Raw genomic sequence first — 23075 nt, 5'->3', positions numbered from 1 at the left:
TTCATATATAAGGTCCCGCAGTAGTATCAGCAGTTTTCGCATTGCTCAATAGCTAATTGCCCTCCTCCATCCCCAACTCCTCCTCTGTCAGTGAGGATTCAGCCTTCTGGTTCTCCTTGAATCAGACTCATTCTAAAATGTGTACATAAAATGATTGAACTTTAACAATATCTGCAATACATTTATCTTAGTTCTGTTCTGTTTACCCTGTGGGGTTATTGCTGCTCTCCCTGCTCTCATCCATGCTAGGCTGCATGGAGGCGCAGGGAGTTCTTGCCCAGAACAGAACCATACCGCCAATCCAAACTGTATGCTAATTGTCAATCATCTTTGACGACAGTGGTCCTGACAGAAATACTTTTCTTGGTTATGTGCATGTGAAGGGAGCATTCCATTTTATGATTTTGCAAACATACAGGAACGTTACTTTTGAATTTTCTCTGAACAGTTTGAAACAAGTTTTAAAAACAACAACAACAACAAAGAAAAGTTAAAATTTTTTATGTTTAAACTAAACATTTGGGGGGGAGTTCTATGAATGATGCGTAAATAATTTTTGTTTAATGTTTTGATAACATCCTTAAAGACCAGATAGCTTACAGTACTGGAAGAACGTTTGTTCAAAACTTTGATGCTGATGATACATGGGGCAACATTTTGAGCAATTTTGCCGGGAAACTTTTTCGAGCAATGTTTCTTGGACAGTTTCCCATTGAGAATAGGGAACAAATTTCTATCTGGATATTTTAGATCGGTCGTGGGCCCTGTGTCTCACCTGCTTGCCCGTTGATGGCAACATTGCTCAAAAAGTGACCCCGTGTATCATTCATCAGCCTGAGAGAACCTCGCCAGAACATTAGCCAATCTTCTGAGATCATTCCGTGTTAACTGCCTCTGCTCTACTATACTTCTATCAAATATAGTAGTTGCATTAAACACAGATTATAATACACCAGTATTGTCTCTTAAATCTTTATCAGAATACCCTGTTGCTGAAACAGGATACGGAAGACAACAAATGCTTAAGTGCAACTTTTGCGAGAGTAATAGTGGGCTGTAAGTGTGTGCAGACCAAAACCTCCTAAAATATCTTGTTTGTTTCAATGTTACAATATACTTAATTACTTCAATGAAGCTGAGACTTGTGCTTTTACTTGTGTATTGCAATTTGTAATGTGTATTGTAATTTTAATATTTTAAGTTATTTTGTAGACAAACTAGTGCCTGAATTACAGTTTTATTATATATTTATGTTTATTAATTTAGCAGACACTTATGTAAAAAAAAAGAGTAATAAAACATTGAAAAACTTTTTTGATATTTGTATTTGACCAATTAATAATTGACCATTAACATTTTATGAATTTATGATTATGTGTGCAATAGCTTGTCACTGGAGAAAAACTGGGGAACAATTTTACCTTATCCATGCCTAAAAGGTGCATTAGTATCTTAGAATAGTAATATGTACCTATAAGGTAGCCTACTACTATAAACCGTTTAGAAGTAAATAAGGTCAAAAGTTGTACATTTATGGGTACTGCCACAATGAAGCTTTGGTAACCTTAAACTAAAGGTACACTTTTTGCAATTTTCTTTTTTACTGATGCTTTAGTAAGAAGAGAGAAACTAGTCATTATATAATAAAGTAACTAAATAGCAACAATTGCATCTTTTACCACATGTCAGGACGTGGATGTGGTCTCTGGCACTCAATACTGTACAGCCCTGACAAACATTCACTATGGTAACCATAGTATCTGTTATAGACAATATTAGTTGTTGTTACTACAACAATCATTGCCACCAATGTCATCCAAAAAGAACATAACTAAATCAGAGCTATTCTGAATGCTTCATACAGTTGAAGTGTTTTCTATAGCTTAGTGTCATAGAATTTTTAAATATATGATGTGCAAAGTCCATGTTTTTTCTCTTGTGAGTAGATAATTTTGATGAAATATCATCTAAGATAAGTAGACAACTTAATTTAGTCTAAATTTGCAATCCTGCTATCTTATTTATGAACAGAGCAATGAATAAGATAATTTATTATTATTTTAACGTAGGCTATTAATAATAGCTGGAGTACACTTAAATATGGTAACCCCAACCCTATGGACGTTTTATAAGGGAGACCAATTATTGATAATGCATGACATGAATGCATGGCAAATTTAGATGTATTGTAACAGTGATTGTAAAAATCATGGTCGTGTCACAGCCAAGCCACTAAGTGGCGATATACAGAATATGAAACGGAGGATACATTGTCTATTACCGCCAGCCAGCGGACGGGAGGTGCAATTACACGCAAGAGCCTCAATCATCTGTCTGTTTCTACATAAACAAACATCAACCTTCCTTAGATCACCACCTGATAATATGTTATTACTGTTTTACACATTTATAAGCGCTTAAAGAAGGTTCTTTAGCTCCAGCCAACGGGATTCTGTAAACTTTTCCTGCTGTACACATTGTCAAACTGTGTTTACAGATAGCTAGTCGAGCTAGCTGGCTAAGGTAAATGTTACTGTGAAATAATATGCAATGTTAGGCCGAGCGTTTTACGTGGTTTTTAGTCGCGCATATTCCGATTTTTGACTGCTGAAAGATTATTCAATGTTATATGTGTTTTTTCAGCTCAGAAATTACGCAATTGCGATATGGATTGTATTATTTTCTATGGTAACAACTATTTTAACTATAAGATTTTAGCTTAAATGTTCAAGTAGGTTTTTACTAAATAATTTGTAAATGATAAATAAATAAATAATTTGAGTCAGTGAATGAATCTAATAAATGTGTATCACAACTCTTAGGGTTAGAGCGTGTTTAAGCTGCTGTTTTTCATAACACATTCTATTATATTTTATAGAAACCATATTTGTATTAATCTAACCACGGTAAGCGTTTAAGTGAGAGTTCACCCAAAAATGAAGAATCTGTCATCATTTACTCACCCTCATGTTGTTTCAACAGCTACCAGCAACTGTTTGGTTACCAGCATTATTTAAATTATTTCTATTATGTTCAACAAAAGAAAGAAACTCACAACTTGGGTGAATAAATTACTGAATTTTTATTTTTGGGTGAACTATCCCTTTAAATAATGGTCACTACACAATAACCTTGGTAACTAACTAACTTTATTATTATTTTTTTTTTAATCTAACTTTATTTTAGTCTTCCAGTGGATTTCCTGATATCAAATTCGGCAGCATCCATATCCTGTAAATGGGGAACAGTGCGCTCAAAGCTCATTTGGAAACATCTCAGAAGACTGGAGTCTTTCAGCTGACCGGAAAGGGTTTGACAGAGGTGCTAATAGGCTTGTCGTAATCATATTCACCACACAAATGCACTTCACAGCGATGTCCTCGTGGATTATTGACAGCTCACGTGTCTTTGATTATGTAGTTCCCAGAGGAGCTGCAGAAACTCACCGGAAACCTGCGGACAGTCGATCTGTCCAACAACAAAATCGAGGTGCTTCCAGCATTCATAGGAGGCTTCCAGCAAATCAAGAGTTTTACTATAAGCAGCAATAAACTGAGTAAGTGTTGACAAATAGCTAAATATGGCCATCTTACAAACTTATCATTCTAACCTTTTATTTTTATTTTTTTGTATTGTTTTTTTTTTGCAATCAAAACATAGTTTTATGGTATTTTTCACACTCTTTTGTCCCTTAGAATTAAATAGGATCATTTTGCTTCTGTACATTTAAGACTTTTGTATGTAAATTACCTCTGTTGTGATTGGCTAACATCTTTGCATGTGAAATGAGTATAATTACAACTTTTAATGTCTCTGAAAGTCTTATACTCAACAATGCTGTGTTTATTTGATCAAAAATACAGTAAATATAGTGTTAAATAAACAGTAATATTGTGAAATGTTATTACAATTTAAAATACGTTTTTTAATTGAATATATATATTAAAAATGTAATTTATTCCTGTGAGTGATTGTAAAAATCATGGTCGTGTCACAGCCAAGCCACTAAGTGGCGATATACAGAATATGAAACGGAGGATACATTGTCTATTACCGCCAGCCAGCGGACGGGAGGTGCAATTACACGCAAGAGCCTCAATCATCTGTCTGTTTCTACATAAACAAACATCAACCTTCCTTAGATCACCACCTGATAATATGTTATTACTGTTTTACACATTTATAAGCGCTTAAAGAAGGTTCTTTAGCTCCAGCCAACGGGATTCTGTAAACTTTTCCTGCTGTACACATTGTCAAACTGTGGATTTACAGATAGCCAGTCGAGCTAGCTGGCTAAGGTAAATATTACTCTGAAATAATATGCAATATTAAGCCGAATTACATGGTTTTCAGTCGCGCATGTTCAGATTGTTGACAGCTCTTCGCTGATTAGACTTCGCGCTAAAGTGCTGAAAGATTATATTTAGCTCTGCAAAGCTGTTCAGTGTTCCAAATTTGCTAGTTTTTTTGGCTCAGAAATTATTACGTCATATGGATTATATTATTTACTATGTTTTTACTATGGTAACAACTATTATAACTCTAGCTTAAATGTTCAAGTAGATTTTTACTAAATAATTTGTGAATGAATGAGTCAGTGAATGAATCTAATAAATGTGTATTACAACCCTTAGGATTAAACCGTGTTTAAGTTGCTATTTTTCATGACGCATTCTGTTATATTTTGTAGAAACCCTATTTGTATTAATCTAACCACGGTAAGAGTTGAAGGGTTAGTTCACCCAAAAATGAATATTCTGTCATCATGTACTGACCCTCATGTTGTTTCAAACTTGTATGAAATTCTTGAAGTCAATGGCTACCAGCAACTGTTTGGTTACCAGCATTATTTAAATTATTTCTATTATGTTCAACAAAAGAAAGAAACTCACAACTTGGGTGAATAAATTACTGAATTTTTATTTTTGGGTGAACTATCCCTTTAAATAATGGTCACTACACAATAACCTTGGTAACTAACTAACTTTATTATTATTTTTTTTTTAATCTAACTTTATTTTAGTCTTCCAGTGGATTTCCTGATATCAAATTCGACAGCATCCATATCCTGTAAATGGGGAACAATGCGCTCATGATCCTTCAGAAATCATTCTAATATGCTGATTTGTTGCTCATTAAACATTTCTTACTGTAGTGTCTACATAATAAATCAAAGTCATATTATTTCATAGGAGCCTGTATTCTATGATATGAACTCTTAAGCACTCCATTAGTTTTTTTTTTTTTCTTTCTTTTTTTACACGTGTATAGCCAGTCTACCAAATGACATCGGGAAACTCAAGAAGCTGGAGACTCTTATTTTAAATGGGAACCAGTTGAATCAGCTTCCTTCATCGGTGGGTCAGCTGAAGTCTTTGCGGACCCTGAGCCTGTCTGGGAATCGCTTCAAGGAGTTTCCTAGTGGACTCTGCACCCTTCGTCAGCTCGATGTTCTGAACCTGTCCAAGAATAAGATCCAGGTGGTTCCTGCAGAGGTGGCCGAACTGCAAGCCATTGAAATCAACCTCAATCAGAACCAGGTGAGTTTTTTTTTTTAGTTTATTGCGTTTAGGAAATGTGTCTATGGTATAGATGTGTCAGGGTGACTTTTTGTGCTGTGTTTGTTCTGTTTCAGATTTCTACCCTGTCTCCAGAGGTGTCTCAGCTGACCGGAAAGGGTTTGACAGAGGTGCTAATAGGCTTGTCGTAATCATATTCACCGCTCTGATGCACTTAGCAGCGATGTCCTCATGGACTATTAACAGCTCACATGTCTCTGTTTATGTAGTTCCCAGAGGAGCTGCAGAAACTCACCGGAAACCTGCGGACAGTCGATCTGTCCAACAACAAAATCGAGGTGCTTCCAGCATTCATAGGAGGCTTCCAGCAACTCAAGAGTCTCACCATAAGCAGCAATAAACTGAGTAAGTGTACACAAATAGCTAAATATGGCCAACATAAAGATAAACTTATATTTCTACACTTTTATTTTTGTTTTTGTTTTGCAATCAAAACATAGTTTTATATAATTATTTTGCTAATTTTTTTGTCCCTTAGAATTAAGCCTTTTTAAGGCTTTTGTATGTAAATTAGCTCTGTTGTGATTGGCTAACATCTTTGCATGTCAAAGTAGTAATCCCCTGTCAAATTGATGCATAGTGAACAATTTCTAAATGGCCCATTTTTGGGAAGTTGACGACAAACATTTTCATAATAGCTAATAAGAATTTATAATGAGTATTGGGGGAAGATTTATATTGGCCAATGTTTCTTTGACGTTTTCCCCATTTTTAAATCAGTTTTTGGCCTTCACTAATTCATTTATGTTCATCTTTCTTATTTAATTGTAATTTTAATATAAACATTAAATATTATTATGTAAATATAAATATTAAAAAAGTAATTATAAATGATCATTGTATTTTGCTCCCAGACTGAAGGTCTTACGGCTGGAGGAGAACTGTCTGGAGATCTCCTCTATCCCCCTCTCCATCCTCTCAGACTCCCAGGTGTCCCTGCTGTCCGTGGAGGGCAACCTCTTTGAAGTTAGAATGTTGCGTGACCTAGAAGGATATGACAAAGTAAGTTTGTGTCAGTTTAGACTACTCTTATAGCTCTAAAGCCTTTTATAAGAAGACATAAAAATGGTTTTGTTTTTCTTTTTAGTTTAGATTCCAGGTCCAGTGTTAATAGTCAGTTTTGTGTGACTCATCCTCTTCTATAAACATCACGTGTTTTTCCAAGATGGAAAATACCACAGTTTAAGTTTGAATGTAAAACAAAACTGGTCTAATTATTTGTTTTTGAAACAGTCAAATCCCCCAAAATCTAACCAGACATTTCAGCAAGGTGTAATAGGATTTTAGAAGCGGCGAAGAGATAATACTTTTTTGTTGAAATCTAGCTCTGAATTGAGCAATTCACTTCAGTTCAATTCAGATTTATTCTTGTTTCACACTTGTCACATTTACACCAGGGATTAAAAGAGAAAGAAAAAAATGTCAAATATAATTTCCTCCAAATATAATCCCTTATTAATCTAAGAGCAATTTTAATGTTTCAAGCAGTGCTGTTTACACTGTAGATGTTATGTTATTGTGTGTGTGTGTGTGTGTTGTTGATTCTGAATGAAGTTTGATTAAATCTCAAAACATTTTGAACCCAGTTTAAACATCTAGTTAGTCCACTTGTTATTAGTTCACCCAAAACAGATCTTACTTCCAGGTGTAAACAGGGCATCAATTGAAAGCTTTGCGAGTTTGATTTTCACATTAAAATGTTTATTACAATCATGTTATAAGCAGAGGTTTCATTTTCCAAAATGAGCGGATCATTTATAATTACACTAACTTTTAAATGGTAGTGTAACCCAGTTTCCAGAAAAATATTAAGCAGAAAAAAAAACTTTTTTCAACATCGATGATAATAATAAGAAATGTTTCTTCAGCATCAAATAATCATATTAGAATGATTTCTGAAGGATCATGTGACACACTGTTAAATTCAGCTTTGCCATAACAGGAATAAATTACATTTTAGAATTTAACAATAAAAAGCAGTTATTTTAAATTGTAATAATATTTCATAATATATCTGTTTTTGTTGTATTTGTGAAAAAAAAAAAAAGCAGCCTTGGTAAGCAAGATCGCATTTCAAAACCATGAAAAAGATCCTAATTATTCCAAACGTTTGACCCGTAGCATACATTCTAAACAGTCTTAAGCATGTGATTTAGGAGCCTAATGCCAATCTACATTAAAAAGACATTTTAAAATAGTTTTTTATACTCTTTCTTTATAGTCATATAATGACTTGCTTTAATCTTTGTTTTTTCAGTACATGGAACGCTTCACTGCAACCAAGAAGAAATTTGCTTGAACAGTCAGAGGCTTGCTGCACCTGTCCTCTGCACTGGGCTTACCGTAGAAAGGTTTCAGCCGAGACTGCTTGTGAAAACGGCAAGACGGGAATGGAAAAATGGTCAAGACTGCTTCACAACTCAGTAGAACGATGGCTCAGAAACCCCAGCCCTGCTGCTCATCGCATTACAATACAGACAGCTCTGTATGGACCTTGCATCACTCTTTCTTTTGCAAAGATTTTATAAACCGAAATATAATGCAGACTCCGCTTCATGAGGACATTTACACTGGAGAATGGTTTATTCTGTATATTCAAGTGCACTAATGCCACGTCTGTTTATAGAACATAATTCTTTCAGAGAAGCTAATATAACAACTAACTAACATATTGTACGTCCTGTACCCTTATAGTATGTGCTATTGCTCAGCATTTATTGATTCATTTATTTTAAAGCATTAGAGCCTTTGTATGTCTGTTATTATTTGATTAGAACATTGTTTTGGGCACCAATGAGGTTTTATCTGTTTACCAGTATTTTGATTGAACTGTGATCTCAAAACTTCCGTTAAAGAATATTTGCTGTGATATTTAAGAAGTAGCCATTTTTTTCTGACAACCAAGGCTGCATATGAGTTTCAATGTTGATTACTGTCCATGAAATGCCAGTGGATATTTATATTTATTACACAACATTCAGTTTTACATGCTGCATGTTTTCTTTACTCAGCCTAAAGTTGTTCCAAGCCTGTATGTCTTTCTTTCTTCTACTGAACACAAACGCAGATATTTTGAAGAATGTGGGTAACTAAACAGGTTCTGGTCCCCATTGACTTCCATAGTATGTGGAATGTTGACAGAGTTTTCATTTTTGGGTGAACTATCTCTTTAACCTAGTGTTTCTCTCAGTGAATGAATATATGCACATTAATGGAAATGTTTTAAACATCTGAATTTTATAATCAGAAATATAACATATTACCCAAAAGCAGTCATGAGCATTTGTAAAATACATGCTCCTTCTTCTCAATATACTATGCCACTACATTATTTTTATGCTGCAACATTTAGCCACAGAATAAAGCTTGCACTGTATTAAAATTACAGCATCTTCAAGCAGATTGTACCTGAATGTTCCTCTCAGGGTGAATAAAGTACATCTATCTGTCTACCTACTGTACAGTATTATTACACTCGTGATTATTGATGCAAGCAAATAGTGTGCTGCATAAGAACACAACTCAGGACATATCAATGATTAAAATTATTTGCTTTAAGACTTTAAAGAAAAAAAATTAAAACTGTTAGTTATGGATTATTGTTATCAGCTTTTTGGAATCTCATTCTGACGGCACCCATTTGCTGTAGAGGATCAATTGGTGATGAGCAAGTGATGTGATGCTAAATTTCTCCAAATTGTTCAGATGAGGAAACAAACTCGTATACATCTTGGATGACCTGAGGGTGAGTACATTTTAATTTTTGGATGAACTATTCCTTTAATTCTCTGGCAAACATGAGTAAATTTGAATACTATAACTCCACTAACTTGGTTTTGCAAAGATTATAACATTACACACCTTTCCATTACAGAACTACTTCCCTGACTCTTTTTAAACCCATGATATTTCTATTCTAAGTGGATTGTGGACATATATTGAACTGTGTCATATATAAAGGACAACAACGTTCTGATATAGAATGCTGTATTTGAAATTTTGTTCCATGTAAATTCATAATAACTCAAAAAAATACATTTACAGACTTCTCAAAAATATGTATGAATCAGGAAAATCAAGAAATAAAAAACAACAGGCACAGTACAACAAAAACCAAAGGGTGGTGCTATAACCCAACATAGAAAAGAACACTGAACTAATGACCAGAGCTGAAATGCACATTACAATGAATTATATAAAGTATTCACCATATATACATATGACTTGTTTAGACTGTAAATAGAGCAGCAAGATCACATCTTCTTAGAACACAATAAACAGCTGTTCAAAGAGCTGAGACTCCGAAAAGGTGTGATAACGGCTTGTTTATTCACTCCTAAAATACGTCAAATATCTGTATTTCATATAAGATGTTGCACAAGCAAGACCGTTTCATTACACTGTCAGGAAAAAAAGCCAAACACAAACTGTTTCATATCATTTGTATCTGAACACAGTGATGAGGCAGAAATGTAAAAAAGTAGGAAACCATTTGCTAGCCAGACATGGCATTACAAATTACTACACACATCAGAATTGGGTTCAAAAATTGGGTTGGAAAATGAGCCCAGTCATCAAAATACAAAAGCACCACATTTCATGGTAATAACTACACCTGTAATTATACTACATTTTTGACCTGTTTGGTGTAATAATCTTTCAAATGGCGTTGCATTGAATATACAATAAAATAACAAACTTTCCTCACATTTGAAAAGACAGACAATACACCAACGTATCTGTTTTTAAACATCAAAAAAGGTATTTAAATCATGATATACTGTACATAAAATGGCACTATTAAACATAGACTGGTCATATCTCAGGCATGTTTTATGGTGTATTTGCCTTTCTGAAGCTGTGAGATGTAGAGTTTTGACTTGCTCCCATCGACTCGTTTGAACCAGACTTCATCATGATTGATTGTAGTTATTATAGCGCTGTTTGAAACAGAAGACAGAGGGAAAATAACTGACAAATGAGCTGCAAAATAATCAATATGAGCTTGGTAATTCAGGATCCCTCACCTCGTAGGATACTCGTCTTTCTTGTCGATACATATGGCTTGTCCACGGCTGTAACATTCCCCGTCGTAAAACAAGCGTCCATCCTCTGAGCGAGCATTGTGCTGGTGTTTGTCACTCTTTGAAGAGCCTAGAGCAAATTATGCAAGTTCTGCTTTTACTAATGTAACAAAAAAACAACTTAAACATTACATAATAAACAACCTATAGGATAAACCAATATAGCTGCAGCAACTACACAACCATGATGGGTCTATATTTAACTGGCATTTGTTAATAGGTTACCACTTAAGAGTTAAATGGGGTCATTATGCACCAAAACTCCAGGAAGTTAACCAGAGCAAAAGGGACTTAGAAGTATTTGTTCAAGGTCACTATAGGGAATTTCTACAACAGTTTACTTTTTGGTTTAGTAATGAATACTTATTTTAACCAAAAGTGACAGTAAAGACATTTATAATGTTACAAATGTTTTCCATTTCAAATAAATGCTGATTTTGTTAACTTTTCTATTCATTAAAGAATCCTAAAAATTCACAATTTTTACCAAAATATTAAGCAGCATAGATGTTTTCAACATTAACAATAATAAGAAATGTTTTTTGTTAGTTTTTTTGCAGCAAATCAGTGTATCAGAATGATTTCTGAAGGATCATGTACACTGAACACTGGAGTAATGATGCTGAAAATTCAGGTTTGCATCACAGGAAAAAAAAAAACATTTTAAAATGTATTAAAACAGAGAACAGTTATTTTAAAGTGTAATAATATTTCACAATATTACTACGTTTACTGTGTTTTTGATCGAATAAATGCGTAAGAGACCAAACCGACCAAACTTTTGAACTGTAGTATTTAGTATTTAACTAATAAATAATGTAATATTACATTAGAAGAATAATTTACTTCAATATAGTTATGAAAATTAAACACAGTAGCTAATAGATATGATCTTACCATCGGTCTTTACTCTGTGAGGTCCTAATGTTGCCATGGCCTACAAGATATTAACAAAACACATCATTTACTTTACAATAATAATCATTTCATAGAAAAAAGGGGTTCTGTTTTTGACAGTCTAACCTTTCTAATAGCAGTCCAGTCTTCCAGTATATCCAGGTCTTGCAGCATGTAAACTATATATGGTCGTGCACATGTTAAGAAACGTACAAATGACAGACTTTTCAAGCAAATTCTGGATAGACTGATGATTATAGGTATGTACAACATGTTGAAGTAAAGGATATCTGACACAACGACAGGCTTTTTCTTTTTGTCTGGACTGAAGGGATCTTTCTTCTTATTTTTTCTTGATTGTAACTCATCGTTCCAGAGCTCTGTAGGGGAAATATGACAAAGATTGTATAAATAACACAAAAAACGAAATGATTTGTGACAGTATTCACAATTTCAATACCTGAGGTAATATCTATACTGTGACGGTCTTCCTCCAAACGTCTGATCTTCTCCTCTAGTTCACTTTGCACCGTATCAAATAATAACAGTTTTTCACTCTAGAAGAGATCAAATGAAACAAATTAGAATTGTATTTAGTTTTGAAAGTTTGTTTAAATAGATGCATGTTTTAATGTGGTAACTGGCAGGTAGGGCTGCACGATAAATCGAAATGGAATCGAGATCGCGATTCGACAGAAGCTGCGATTGTCATGCGTATCTTTCAGTGAAGCACGGTTCTGTGATCAGCAGTAAATCTCCATCCAAAGGCCAGAGGGCGCTCTCGCGCTGAAACTCCAAATACGCCTCGCAGAAGAAACCCAGAAAATCGCTGCAGCTGAATAAACATAAGATTCAACTGCTTTCATTGATTCAACGTGACTAATAAACACAGGACTACGGCAATATACGGTTTATCTGGGTTCTTATTATTATAATTTTCATTAAAATAAAGTATATTTATAATGCAATGCCTTTATCACTGCTTAAATACTATGAAATATGTTGCGTGCCTTATTCTGTGTAAGAAGCCACATCATCTCACAGCGGGATTTATTTATACTCGACTGACGTTATGAAGTGAGTTTGGCGTAAAAATATGTTATTAAATGTGGTATTTTCACATGCTTTCAGATGGAGCAGCAGTTACTTCACAGAGCCGTAGTTATGAGAAGCTATGAGAAGCTATGCAAACAGCTGTCATTATCGCGAACGATTTCAGAATCGCGCAATAAAATCGTCTGCGATTTTTTTTGCGTAACTTGTCAGTGAACTATGGCTATGTGTAGTAAATTCTGCTCCATCTGAAAGCACGTGATGATGATTTGCTGCTGATTACAGAACCGGCTTTTTTAACAAAATGCGCATGACAATCGCATTCGATTAATCGTGCAGCCCTACTGGCAGGCTTTTAGTGCTGTTAGAGTATAAAACAGCTTCGAGTAATATAAATACTCCTGTATGGCTCTGTTATGATGACTCAACAAGACATTTCAGACATGCACCTTGTTTAGGTAATAGCAGATTACATGTGTAAAGCTCACCTCCCAGTGCTGGAACGCTGCTTGGGTTTCACAGTCGCATTTATTTTTCACTGATTCCAAGCACAATTCTCTGTAGACACCTATGCACGAATGTATTATTTCAACAATGAGACAATGCACTTTCTTACCTAAAAAACAAAACTCATATAAATGCACAATTTCAAAGAACAATAATCCCATGTTCAGTTTGGACTTCAGACCGACCTGCAACTTTAGTTCTAATCTGCACGTTCTCCTGAAGATTTGCAAGGGGTTCCAGGTACTCTGATGCCTTTCCCGACATCACTTCCTGAAGTTTGGCATCCACTTGACTCAGTCTCTCTTTATATAACCTAAAGAAAAGTTTGCATGCACTTGTAAATAACATATTCATGCACAGATTAAATACAAACAAGAGGATGGTACATACTGGTCTTTGAGGTCAGTGAACTGTTTTTCTAGATTTGTCATTTCGTCAATGCATTCCACCCTTCTTCTTTCACAGTCCTCATCATCCATTTCTGTGAGTAAAAAATGGTTTCTTTTTTATTCATTTAAAGTAATAGTTCACCCAAAAATGAAGATTTGATGAAAATTCGCTTACCATCAGGCCATTCAAGATGTACATGAGTTTGTTTCTTCATCAAACCATATATGGAGAAATTTAGTATTACATCACTTGCTCACCAATGGATCCTCTGCAGTGAATGGGTGCCGTCAGAATGAGAATGTAGTCACAATACATTAATTGATGGGCTTGGGTCACATGAAAGACTTGTGGAAGACTTAGCTGTTTGGACTCTCATTCTGACGGCACCCATTCACTGCAGAGGATTTACTGGTGAGCAAATTATGTAAGAAATTTTTGAAATTTCTCCAAATCTGCTCATCTAAAGAAACAAACCCTTCTTTGCATGGTTCTTGTATTGCAATGCATTTTAACATGTTTCCATCTATTCCTGTATATCTTCCTAGAGAAAATCAAAAGTCTCATTCGCACCTGAACTTTCCCCATCTTCAGAGACAGAAGAGCTCTCTGTATCCTCATCTTCTGAGCTGCTCCCCTCTTGCTCTGCGAAATCCACCTCCATCTCTTCATGGTTGCTCTCCTTCTTTTCTCTCGAATGCACTGGCATCCCGTCTTTTTTAAACTTAGACTACCGAGAAATCAACTGAACTACTTCTCACCTTTAAATCAATCTTTTATGTGAGCAGATGTGTTTGTTAGCTTGATGTTATTGCTAAAAACAAAACAGACAATATACACATCTAGATGTATCATGCTAACAAACGTTCAAATCCTGCAAATTACCAGTAGTTGTCGATTAGTCTAGATACGATGAAAAGAAAACAGGCAGCTCTTGCTTATTAAATCGCTTGACCTATTTTAATAATTTGCAAACCACAAAAACCCCTCTGTTTTGCTGTTTTTTAAGCCATGCCACCCTCTGAAAAGCTGGGACACTGGCGCGGAATGTGCGCTGTTGTAGCACTCTGGGGTTTGTAGTTTTTATGGTGACACCGATCCTTCCGGTACTATTGTTCTTAGTGGACTACAGTGAACTACAGTTCCCCGTCGTCACTCGTCCTGTGGGAGAGCGTGTTTACGGCTGCAAATACAGGCTGTATAAATCAATGGACGACTGGATGAAATGATTGTGTTGTTTTAAATGCTGTATTAAGTAAACTTATAAAATATCATTTATTATTAACCAGTTTAACCAATTTCATTTTCAGACAATTTCACAATGCAACAATAATTCAGAATCTCCAAACATGATCATAATCCTATTTCTTTTGATGTATGGTTTTTTACGTCAAGTTTTTATTTAATTTTTTATGTTAATTTATTCTCAAAGGAATATGTCACTCAAAATAAAAAAAATTATATATAAAGTACACAAATACTTTTTTTTTCCTATTTTGGAAAAACTAAACAATGAAGATAAAGTTTGAAGTTTTATTGTGTTTTCATTCATTCATTTATTTTACTTGTTTGCTAGAATATACTAATACAGAACAGTATCAGGGCAGGGAAACAGCTTACAACTTATATCACTATTATCTTATGATTATTACAAATCTGGAACCTCTAGGGGTGAAACGTGCAAACTTTAAAAAGAGGTTAAATTCTGAGGTTTAATTGATTATTTAATTAAATCATGTATTTCACTCTAAAGTATATGTTATATTTAAGTTATACATTTAAGTATATGTTTATATTTTTAAATATGTAATAAAACACCACAAAAAGATGCTTATTTTGTACTTTATGCATTTTTTCAGTTTTTTCCTGCAGAGAAAGTCGTTTTTTTCAGTCTTGAAGAAATGAGCACAATAAATTGATATAATTCAGTTTTAACAAATATATATTTACACTTTATTGAGCCACAAAGGCAAAACATACAATGATAAACAGAAAATGGTATATTAATTAAAACAGCTTACATAAAACAAACAAAAAAAACATGAATGCAAAAACATAAAGGCTAATAAACATATCTCATTATAACAGTTTAGAAATGTCTTACACTTTTTTTTGTCAAATATGAAGTCCAATCATCTATTGATAGTTAAAAATGAATTAATAAATATTGTTTATGAATGTGTAATGTTTCTCTTGTCCTGTCGATTCTGGTGTGTGGTAGTGCTTCAGATGACGGCTGAGCGTTGAATGACTCTGGCTTCGATTAAGGTGCTTTTCATATCGCGTCCTCCGCCATGTTTTCAGATCTTCAGAGAGGTGTGTGTGTGTAGTTCACAAGACACACACACAGAGGAGGGCTGGCTGCTCTTTTCTTTTGTCTGACCTCCTCTGCAAAAATGCACGCCTCACCTCTATTTCCTCAAGTTTCCTTACAACCCATAACACCTTTCGAGCCGTAAATCTGACAAGCCCTTCCATGTTTGAGGGAATTAACGGAAGATTATCATTAGCTCTTCAAAACATCTCGGAATGTTCTCTAAAAAAACTCATGGAGATGTCAGGAAATCGACACAGAAAGTGCTGGACCCCAAGAAGGACGTGCTGACAAGATTGAAACATCTGAGAATCGTTATTGGTGAGAAATAACATTATTTGTACTCATTTTATGGTCCCAATGTTGCCTTGCAGGGAGCTAACATGCTATATAGACAGGAGAATGAAGGCACCATCAGCAATGGGGTGTTTACCAGTATTTTTTGTTTGAAATCATTTGACAATTATTGACAGGTTTGCATTTAGAAGCGTGGCCAGATTTGCAGTGGTTTTATAGTGTTTTGTGTCGTTCTTTTGTATGGTTGAGTGTTTTTATGTCTGCAGTGGGTGTTGTTTTGATATGACACATGCATTGGTTTCACTGAAACCTCTTTAGATGTCAGTGAATCTGTTGAGCAGATGTTCTGCATGCACATTTCGACTTATTTTTTTTATTAAGTTTAATGGTTATTCAAATAAATAATTGACACTCCCTTGTTAGGTGTATTAACCGGTGTATTCAAGTATTATACATATATATATATAATTTGAATCAGCCATTTTTTATGTCGCTCACCCGATTGAAATTGAATGAAGTTGTATGACAGAATTTTTGACTGAGAATCAAATAATCAGTTATGATGATCAGCATGCAAATGTGCATTCTGCTAATTGTAAACAATTATATTGACTCTTTTACACACATTTGCCAAAACATGCAATATGATTAAATTAATAAGAAATTCAAATCTGGTATGAACAAAAACTAATTGTTCAGAGATCTGAACTTATTGTTTTGAGAAATATAAAATCCTATTGAAGAACTGAGCCAAAGCATTTGGGAAAAAATCTGTAAATGCAGATTTACAGTCTCTCAATATCAACAAGAACTGTCAAGTTTATGGTCTGTCATTCTTAAATCAATAAAGGTAAAATTTGCTGGAGATAAGTTCATGTTTTGGGTGGGGGAAAGCAAAGGTATGGTTCTTCAGGACTGGGTGGGACATCACAGAGTAACTAATTTGAATCAGCCATTTTTTATGTCGCTCACCCGATTGAAATTGAATGAAGTTGTATGACAGAATTTTTGACTGAGAATCAAATAATCAGTTATGATGATCAGCATGCAAATGTGCATTCTGCTAATTGTAAACAATTATATTGACTCTTTTACACACATTTGCCAAAACATGCAATATGATTAAATTAATAAGAAATTCAAATCTGGTATGAACAAAAACTAATTGTTCAGAGATCTGAACTTATTGTTTTGAGAAATATAAAATCCTATTGAAGAACTGAGCCAAAGCATTTGGGAAAAAATCTGTAAATGCAGATTTACAGTCTCTCAATATCAACAAGAACTGTCAAGTTTATGGTCTGTCATTCTTAAATCAATAAAGGTAAAATTTGCTGGGGGAAAGCAAAGATATGGTTCTTCAGGACTGGGTGGGACATCACAGAGTAACAGAAATAAACCAGCACTTCCTTTGGGATTTGTCAAGGAAGTCAGAGAAGGAGTCTCTCTAAGGCTGGTTCCCTCAGATTCCTGAGTTGTTTAGCTTTAAAGCTGCACTGACTTCCTGAATGTTGGACATGAGGATGGTTTATGTAACATGGCAGATTCTTCAGTGAAGGTGCAGTCAGTGTCTGTGGTTAAAGAGTCCTGTTTGAGATGTTGGCCTGCCCTGAAGTGGTTACTGTCCAATCACGACCCCCTTTCCTGAATTGCTTTCTGTGGTGTTATCTGGCTTCCTGGTGCCATTGTGTTATGCTGATGATTGTTTAGAAACTGAAAACTATGTGATGATGCTATGAATGGCAAGGAAACTGCCTCCATCACAGTGAAAAAGGAATTGTTAAAATGTCATTGTGCCTGTGATTGTTTCATAGTAACACTTGTGTAACATCAAATGATATGCATTTATGTTGTAATGTGACTGATTAATTATTTTTAAAGGTGTATTTCAAAAGAAGAGGTGAGTAAAAAATAATGGGGATTTAGAAAAATTGCATTACTGCCTCACTATATTGTATTCTTTACATGGCAGAAAATCAGTATTTTTAGTCAGCTACATTTTTTACATTTATATTTAGGGGAAAAGAGTCAGTAAACATGTGGTAGCATTACTTGTTCATTTTGGACAAAAAAAAAAGAGCTGAATATACACTACTGTTTAAAAGTCTGGGCTTGGGCTTAGTTTTAAAAATAAGTCTCTTATGCTCACCGAGGGCGAGGCTGCAATTATTTAATTATTAAAAATACAAAAAAGAAATAGTAACATTTGAAAAATTATTACAAATTAAAATAACAGGGTCCTATATTAATACATATTAAAATGTAATTTATTTCTGTGATGGCAAAGCTGAATTTTCAGCAGCCATTACTGCAGTCTTCAGTGTCACATGATCCTTCAGAAATCATTCTAATATGTTGATTTGGTTCTCGAAAATCATTTTATTTTTTATTATCAGTGTTAAAAACAGTTGTTCTGCTTAATATCACCGTTTATGGAAAGTATGATATATATTTTTTTACTGTTCATTCATGAACAGGATGTTCAGAAGAGCAGCATTTATTTGAAATATACATTTTATAACATTGTAAATGTTTTCACTGTCACTTTTGATCAATTTATTGTGTACTTGCTGGATAAAAGTATTCATTTCTGCATAAAATCTTAGTTTTGAACAAGTACCTTCACAATGCACCAAAAAGTGAGTGTGAAAAAGATTGCATATAAGTTTAAATGCACTAAACATGAAGAATTGCTAAATATTATGGTATCATGACCCAGATATTGATTTAATGTTGTATCACCATGTCCCAGCTGATTCCACCCTGAATTTACAGCAACGGGGCATTTTTATTATGTTTTGTCCATTTTTTTTTTTCTCTATAAAATGATAGGCTCAACATTCACATATGAAACGCTATTCATTTCATGCATCCACTTATTGTGGCCTAGATCAGAGCCTGTGCACAACAGCTTTTGTGCATTGGGGGACCTGAGGAAGTGAAGTAGCCTAAATAAACGGATGGGTGTGTTTGCAGAGAAATGGCTCTGATAGGAAACACACTGTTTGAGATTTTAAGAACTACCTGTTATTTGAATGCAAGTGGGACTGTTTGAACTGTGTGAACTTGTGAATATAATGTGTATTTAGTTCGGACTGTAGTCTGCTGAAGTTCTGCATCAGTACATTAGCCTTTCTGTGCAACAGATCAGTCAGCATCCTTAGCATGCTGGGCTTGAGGATTGCTGATGTGAACAACAATCATATTTTATGTGAAGTCAATCATTAAATGGGCTCTCAACAGATTGCTGCACACTCAATAACTTGTGAACTACCACAGATATTAAGGTTGATTGATACAGATATTGAAATGACTGCATCACTATTACTACGGAGCATGCTTAGGGTTAGAGATTTGAACAAACTAAAAAAGTACATGTAATTTGACTTGCACCATTTGTACTATGGATATTAAAGGTTTCTCATTAAGAAGAGGTATACTATTGCTTTTCTAAGCAATTAAAATTATGATTGAAAAATCCCATAGACTTACATTCTAACTAGGGCTGCACGATAAATCGCATGCGATATTTAATGCGCATCTTGTCAGAAAGCCGGTTCTCTAATCAGCGGTAAATGTCCATCACGTGCGCTGATTACAGAACCGGCTTTACTGATAAGATGCGCGTTAAATATCGCATGCGATTTATCGTGCAGCCCTAATTCTAACCAAAGTAAAAACTTTGGTTAGAAAGTGTCTACCTAGCAACCACATGGCAACATCCTGACATCAAAAGGATTGTATTTAGTTCTGCACCCTCATACATTGTGCATTCTTTGAGATTGACAGTTTGGGAGCATCTGTGGCATTGTTCTTTTCGTGGTGTTCAGTTCATCTTTAAAGATGAGGGCCATTATCTTTTGAGTGATTCTAATACACCATCAGGCACTTGGGCTCGCTGCTGTGTTCTATTTTAGATCACAAATATTTCCGACAGCCAGTGTAGCACCATCCGTTGGTCTGTTCTCTCTCATGTTGTGTAGTTTAAGCCAAAATTCCCCTCCGTCTGTCTGTTCTCAAAGATTTTTGAAATACATCACAATCTGTAAAATTCGTAGGGCTCTGGTTCACTACTGCAATGTTAGTCATTGTCAGTTTGAATAAGGGATGGACATTGTGAGGATTTTTGTAACTGTGTACCCAAAGAGATCAAATTATTAATAAATCAAAGTTCAAATGGTTTCTAAACAAAAATAACTATTAATATATTATTAATAATGTTCATTTAGAAATATTATATTTTATTATAGCATTATTATTTTTGACATCCCTAAATAATACTGTTGTCAATTACTATAAAACATAAACCAAAAACAAAAATAATGAATTTAGTAATGTGCATGTAAAAAATAATATTTTGTTTTATTTGCACATCACTAATAATGCCCTTATAAATAGGGTGTTTTTGAAAGTGACATGACAAAAATGCATTAATAAAAACATCAGGTTTTGAAAACGGCAATAAAAAAACGTGCAATTGTGCATGCTTTCTTGTACAGTACGTTTCTCATGTTTCTCCTGTTTCTTTCTGTTTTCCTTGTATTCTCTTTATAAAAGACAATCCTCATTCTGTGGGTTGCAGGCAAGAGTGAATCATTTTTGAGAAGTTCAAACAGTATTTTTACTCTCTCAGTATTTCTAGTATGCCCATAGCCCAAAGTGATTTGCCGAACAAGTATGACTCCTCAACTGCTTATGCTGTCTCCGTAATGGCATAAGTAACCCTTGGTCTGAATATTTATCAGTGTTTATCTGGACCAGGTCTCTGTGTTGGCTCTGGTGTTCATGCTGGCTCCCAGATCTATAAACAGACTGGAGCGGGCACTTGACTGAGGTCTCTGGATGCTGCGTGAGCGTGCGACCAGGACCAGCTGCATTAGGGGTGATGAGTCGAGCTGGACTGTGTGGAGGAGCTTTAAAGTACAAATATTGACTTGTGTTGCTGGGCTGCGGCTTGCAATAGACTTCAGCATCAGTAAAGAGATCCGCTCACATCCTGATTTCTGAAAGAGACCAATCTGAAGCCGGACAGATTGTGTTCATGAAAGAGAGACAAAGCATAAAGGGGCATTTTACACCGTACACAATGACATAGGCCTAATATTTCTTTCTCAAGATCTTGGAGATCTTTTGATCTAAAAGTTTATTCATAAATGCATGAAATTTGGTTTGTAGATTAATATAAAGTATGCATTTATTTTGCATGCTTTTCTTCATAAAACTAACATTTTAATTAAGCCACGGCCACGCTTAAGATATTAAGCATGAGTTGGATCAGATAGTGAAGGAAAGCAGCAACAAGTGGGCATTTGTGTACGTTTGTTCAGATGTTCTTCCCTTGCCACTGCTGTCTTTATCTTGTTTATTGGAGTTTGTAGGACATGGTTCTCTGTAAAACCACTGAGAGTCATATTTATTGTGAAAAGTGCTGCACAAATCAAATTTATGTGAATCGAAAATATTTATATCCATACTTATACATGAAAGATTACTCAGTCAACTAGATGACAAAAAATTCAAGATAATATTTTCATAATTTGCTTTAGTACAACGGCAGTATAAAAGCCAGTTATTGTATTTTTAAACAACATGTTGGCTTATTATCACTCTTAATAATATTTTTCTCACACACAGTATAAATGGGCTGTTATACATCAAAATATGTAGCTAGCTGCCTTTACATTTATTCAGTGGGGTCCACTGCAATGGGATTATCATATTTGGGGGTTCTTGGCATCCAAACATTTGTTAAGAGACAAAACTTATCCGAGAGCGTTTGTCAGTGCTGCTGACTGATTGCACACTAAAGTATTAGCACAATAAAGTGCTTTCCAAGAAGTTTACATCTTACATTAATTATTTGAGACATGTCTTTTCCTTTTAAAACAACACCAAGAAAATCAATCAGTTTTAAATTGTACAACTCTACAAAAGTGATTTCAGAAAAAAAAACATCTCCTAAAATCACTAGTTGATTCATTGTTTTTTTTGTTTTTGTAGAAAATGCGGAGCCTGCTGAACTCAAACACCTCTTCGAGCAGAATTACTCCCACATCTACTATGTGTTCTTTGAAAACTTCGTCACCATCGAGGTTAACCTGAAACAGAAAGGTAAGACCTGCGGCTCTTCGTTGTATCTCTCACCCACTGTCTCGTGAGAATGTTCTCTGCACTGTTGTTTGATAGTTTAATGGTTTTCAGGTTTCGAATGCATTGTTTTTCAGCTGGCCTACTCATTGTGTGCTCTCAGCAAACACATAGTCAGAAGTCACAGTGTTAATAAGCAAGTTTCCATGAAATGGCTTATGACGAAAATTAGCCAGCCCCCAGTTAGCCATGTCCGGTCACACGGGCTCATTATAGTGCACAGAGAGCACAGCCAGTGTCTTGGAACACTGCACAGTTGCTCATTGAGTATTCAAAGAGCTGCTCACTGCCTTTGATCTCTCATTTGATGTCTTAACATTTTGTCTTGTTCTGTTGCAGCTACGGTTCACGTTGTTCAGATTGCTCGGTACAAGCATTTGTCCCAGTTTTTCCCCCCACGTACTTTCTTTATAATTTCATTTTTTAGGTAGTTTGCTTTTATTTTATAGGACACTCAAATGTGGAAAGGATAGAAAGGGTGAGAGAGGTGGAATGGGTTTGGTGCTTTAACTTTTGCCACTTACTTAATATGCGTTCTTGTCTTACTCTTTGTGCCAATAAAAACAGATATGTTATTATTCAGATAGTTGGCTAGAAACCTTGAGAGTTTAAGTTTAACTAACTTGTTCAGCAAGACTTTTTTCAGACTGTTGTACCACCATTACAGTAGCTGACCTGAAAGAGAAAGATAACTGTAGGAGGACCTAGCTTGCATTGACAACATTTGCACTGCATTATGAATTATGTTTTTTTCATAGAGTAGGTTCTTAAAGTTGCAATGAAACGAAAGTAATGTCAGAAAATTTCTGA

At 34.9% G+C, this 23075-nt stretch overlaps 4 protein-coding genes across 6 annotated transcripts in view; 3 read left to right on the top strand and 1 right to left on the bottom strand.

Annotated features, from left to right (window-relative positions):
- LOC107693069 (leucine-rich repeat-containing protein 57-like) overlaps nucleotides 1-1085 on the top strand; it is an 8169-nt gene extending 7084 nt beyond the window's left edge. The window contains exon 6 of the mRNA XM_016492314.1: nucleotides 1002-1085. Within this exon, the coding sequence (XP_016347800.1) occupies nucleotides 1002-1085 (84 nt within the window). The remainder of the gene's footprint in view (nucleotides 1-1001) is intronic.
- A 1390-nt stretch (nucleotides 1086-2475) lies between these two features.
- Nucleotides 2476-8659, top strand: LOC107693154 (leucine-rich repeat-containing protein 57-like). The gene is made up of 7 exons (XM_016492431.1): nucleotides 2476-2523; nucleotides 3187-3321; nucleotides 3421-3556; nucleotides 5272-5540; nucleotides 5636-5665; nucleotides 6426-6581; nucleotides 7837-8659. The coding sequence occupies exons 2-7, from the start codon at nucleotides 3238-3240 to the stop codon at nucleotides 7876-7878; spliced, it is 717 nt and encodes a 238-aa protein (XP_016347917.1). The 5' UTR covers nucleotides 2476-2523; nucleotides 3187-3237; the 3' UTR covers nucleotides 7879-8659.
- Nucleotides 8660-9547: 888 nt separating this feature from the next.
- Nucleotides 9548-14565, bottom strand: brms1la (BRMS1 like transcriptional repressor a). 2 transcript variants are annotated; one of them, XM_016492341.1, is made up of 10 exons: nucleotides 14081-14565; nucleotides 13511-13601; nucleotides 13306-13433; nucleotides 13102-13229; nucleotides 12021-12117; nucleotides 11851-11940; nucleotides 11687-11751; nucleotides 11561-11600; nucleotides 10607-10733; nucleotides 9548-10519 (listed from the first exon to the last, which is right to left on the bottom strand). In XM_016492341.1, the coding sequence occupies exons 1-10, from the start codon at nucleotides 14214-14216 to the stop codon at nucleotides 10402-10404; spliced, it is 1020 nt and encodes a 339-aa protein (XP_016347827.1). In that variant the 5' UTR covers nucleotides 14217-14565; the 3' UTR covers nucleotides 9548-10401. The 2 variants fall into 2 exon arrangements, with proteins under 2 accessions (XP_016347827.1, XP_016347828.1); XM_016492342.1 differs by having other exon boundaries at nucleotides 13102-13181.
- A 1238-nt stretch (nucleotides 14566-15803) lies between these two features.
- LOC107693153 (ral GTPase-activating protein subunit alpha-1-like) overlaps nucleotides 15804-23075 on the top strand; it is a 67230-nt gene continuing 59958 nt past the window's right edge. For both annotated transcript variants that reach the window (XM_016492429.1, XM_016492430.1), the window contains exons 1-2: nucleotides 15804-16142; nucleotides 22119-22229. In XM_016492429.1, the coding sequence (XP_016347915.1) occupies nucleotides 16037-16142; nucleotides 22119-22229 (217 nt within the window). In that variant the 5' untranslated portion in view covers nucleotides 15804-16036. The remainder of the gene's footprint in view (nucleotides 16143-22118; nucleotides 22230-23075) is intronic.

Source organism: Sinocyclocheilus anshuiensis, unplaced genomic scaffold (assembly GCF_001515605.1).
Source record: "Sinocyclocheilus anshuiensis isolate Anshui unplaced genomic scaffold, SAMN03320099.WGS_v1.1 scaffold222, whole genome shotgun sequence".
NCBI lineage: Eukaryota > Metazoa > Chordata > Actinopteri > Cypriniformes > Cyprinidae > Sinocyclocheilus > Sinocyclocheilus anshuiensis.
Note: the sequence above shows the minus strand (reverse complement) of the source record. Positions and strands in the feature narration are given on the sequence as shown.

Excerpts from the sequence above, each read along its gene's own strand:
- LOC107693154 (XM_016492431.1), top strand. The coding sequence starts at position 3,238 with ATGGGGAACAGTGCGCTCAAAGCTCATTTGGAAACATCTCAGAAGACT. Across the intron at positions 5,541-5,635 it reads TCAACCTCAATCAGAACCAG|ATTTCTACCCTGTCTCCAGA; the intron begins GTGAGTTTTTTT and ends GTTCTGTTTCAG. Across the intron at positions 5,666-6,425 it reads TGTCTCCAGAGGTGTCTCAG|GCTCCCAGACTGAAGGTCTT; the intron begins CTGACCGGAAAG and ends TCATTGTATTTT.
- brms1la (XM_016492341.1), bottom strand. The coding sequence starts at position 14,216 with ATGCCAGTGCATTCGAGAGAAAAGAAGGAGAGCAACCATGAAGAGATG. Across the intron at positions 11,601-11,686 it reads ACTGGACTGCTATTAGAAAG|GCCATGGCAACATTAGGACC; the intron begins GTTAGACTGTCA and ends AATATCTTGTAG. Across the intron at positions 10,734-11,560 it reads TCACAGAGTAAAGACCGATG|GCTCTTCAAAGAGTGACAAA; the intron begins GTAAGATCATAT and ends AATTTGCTCTAG.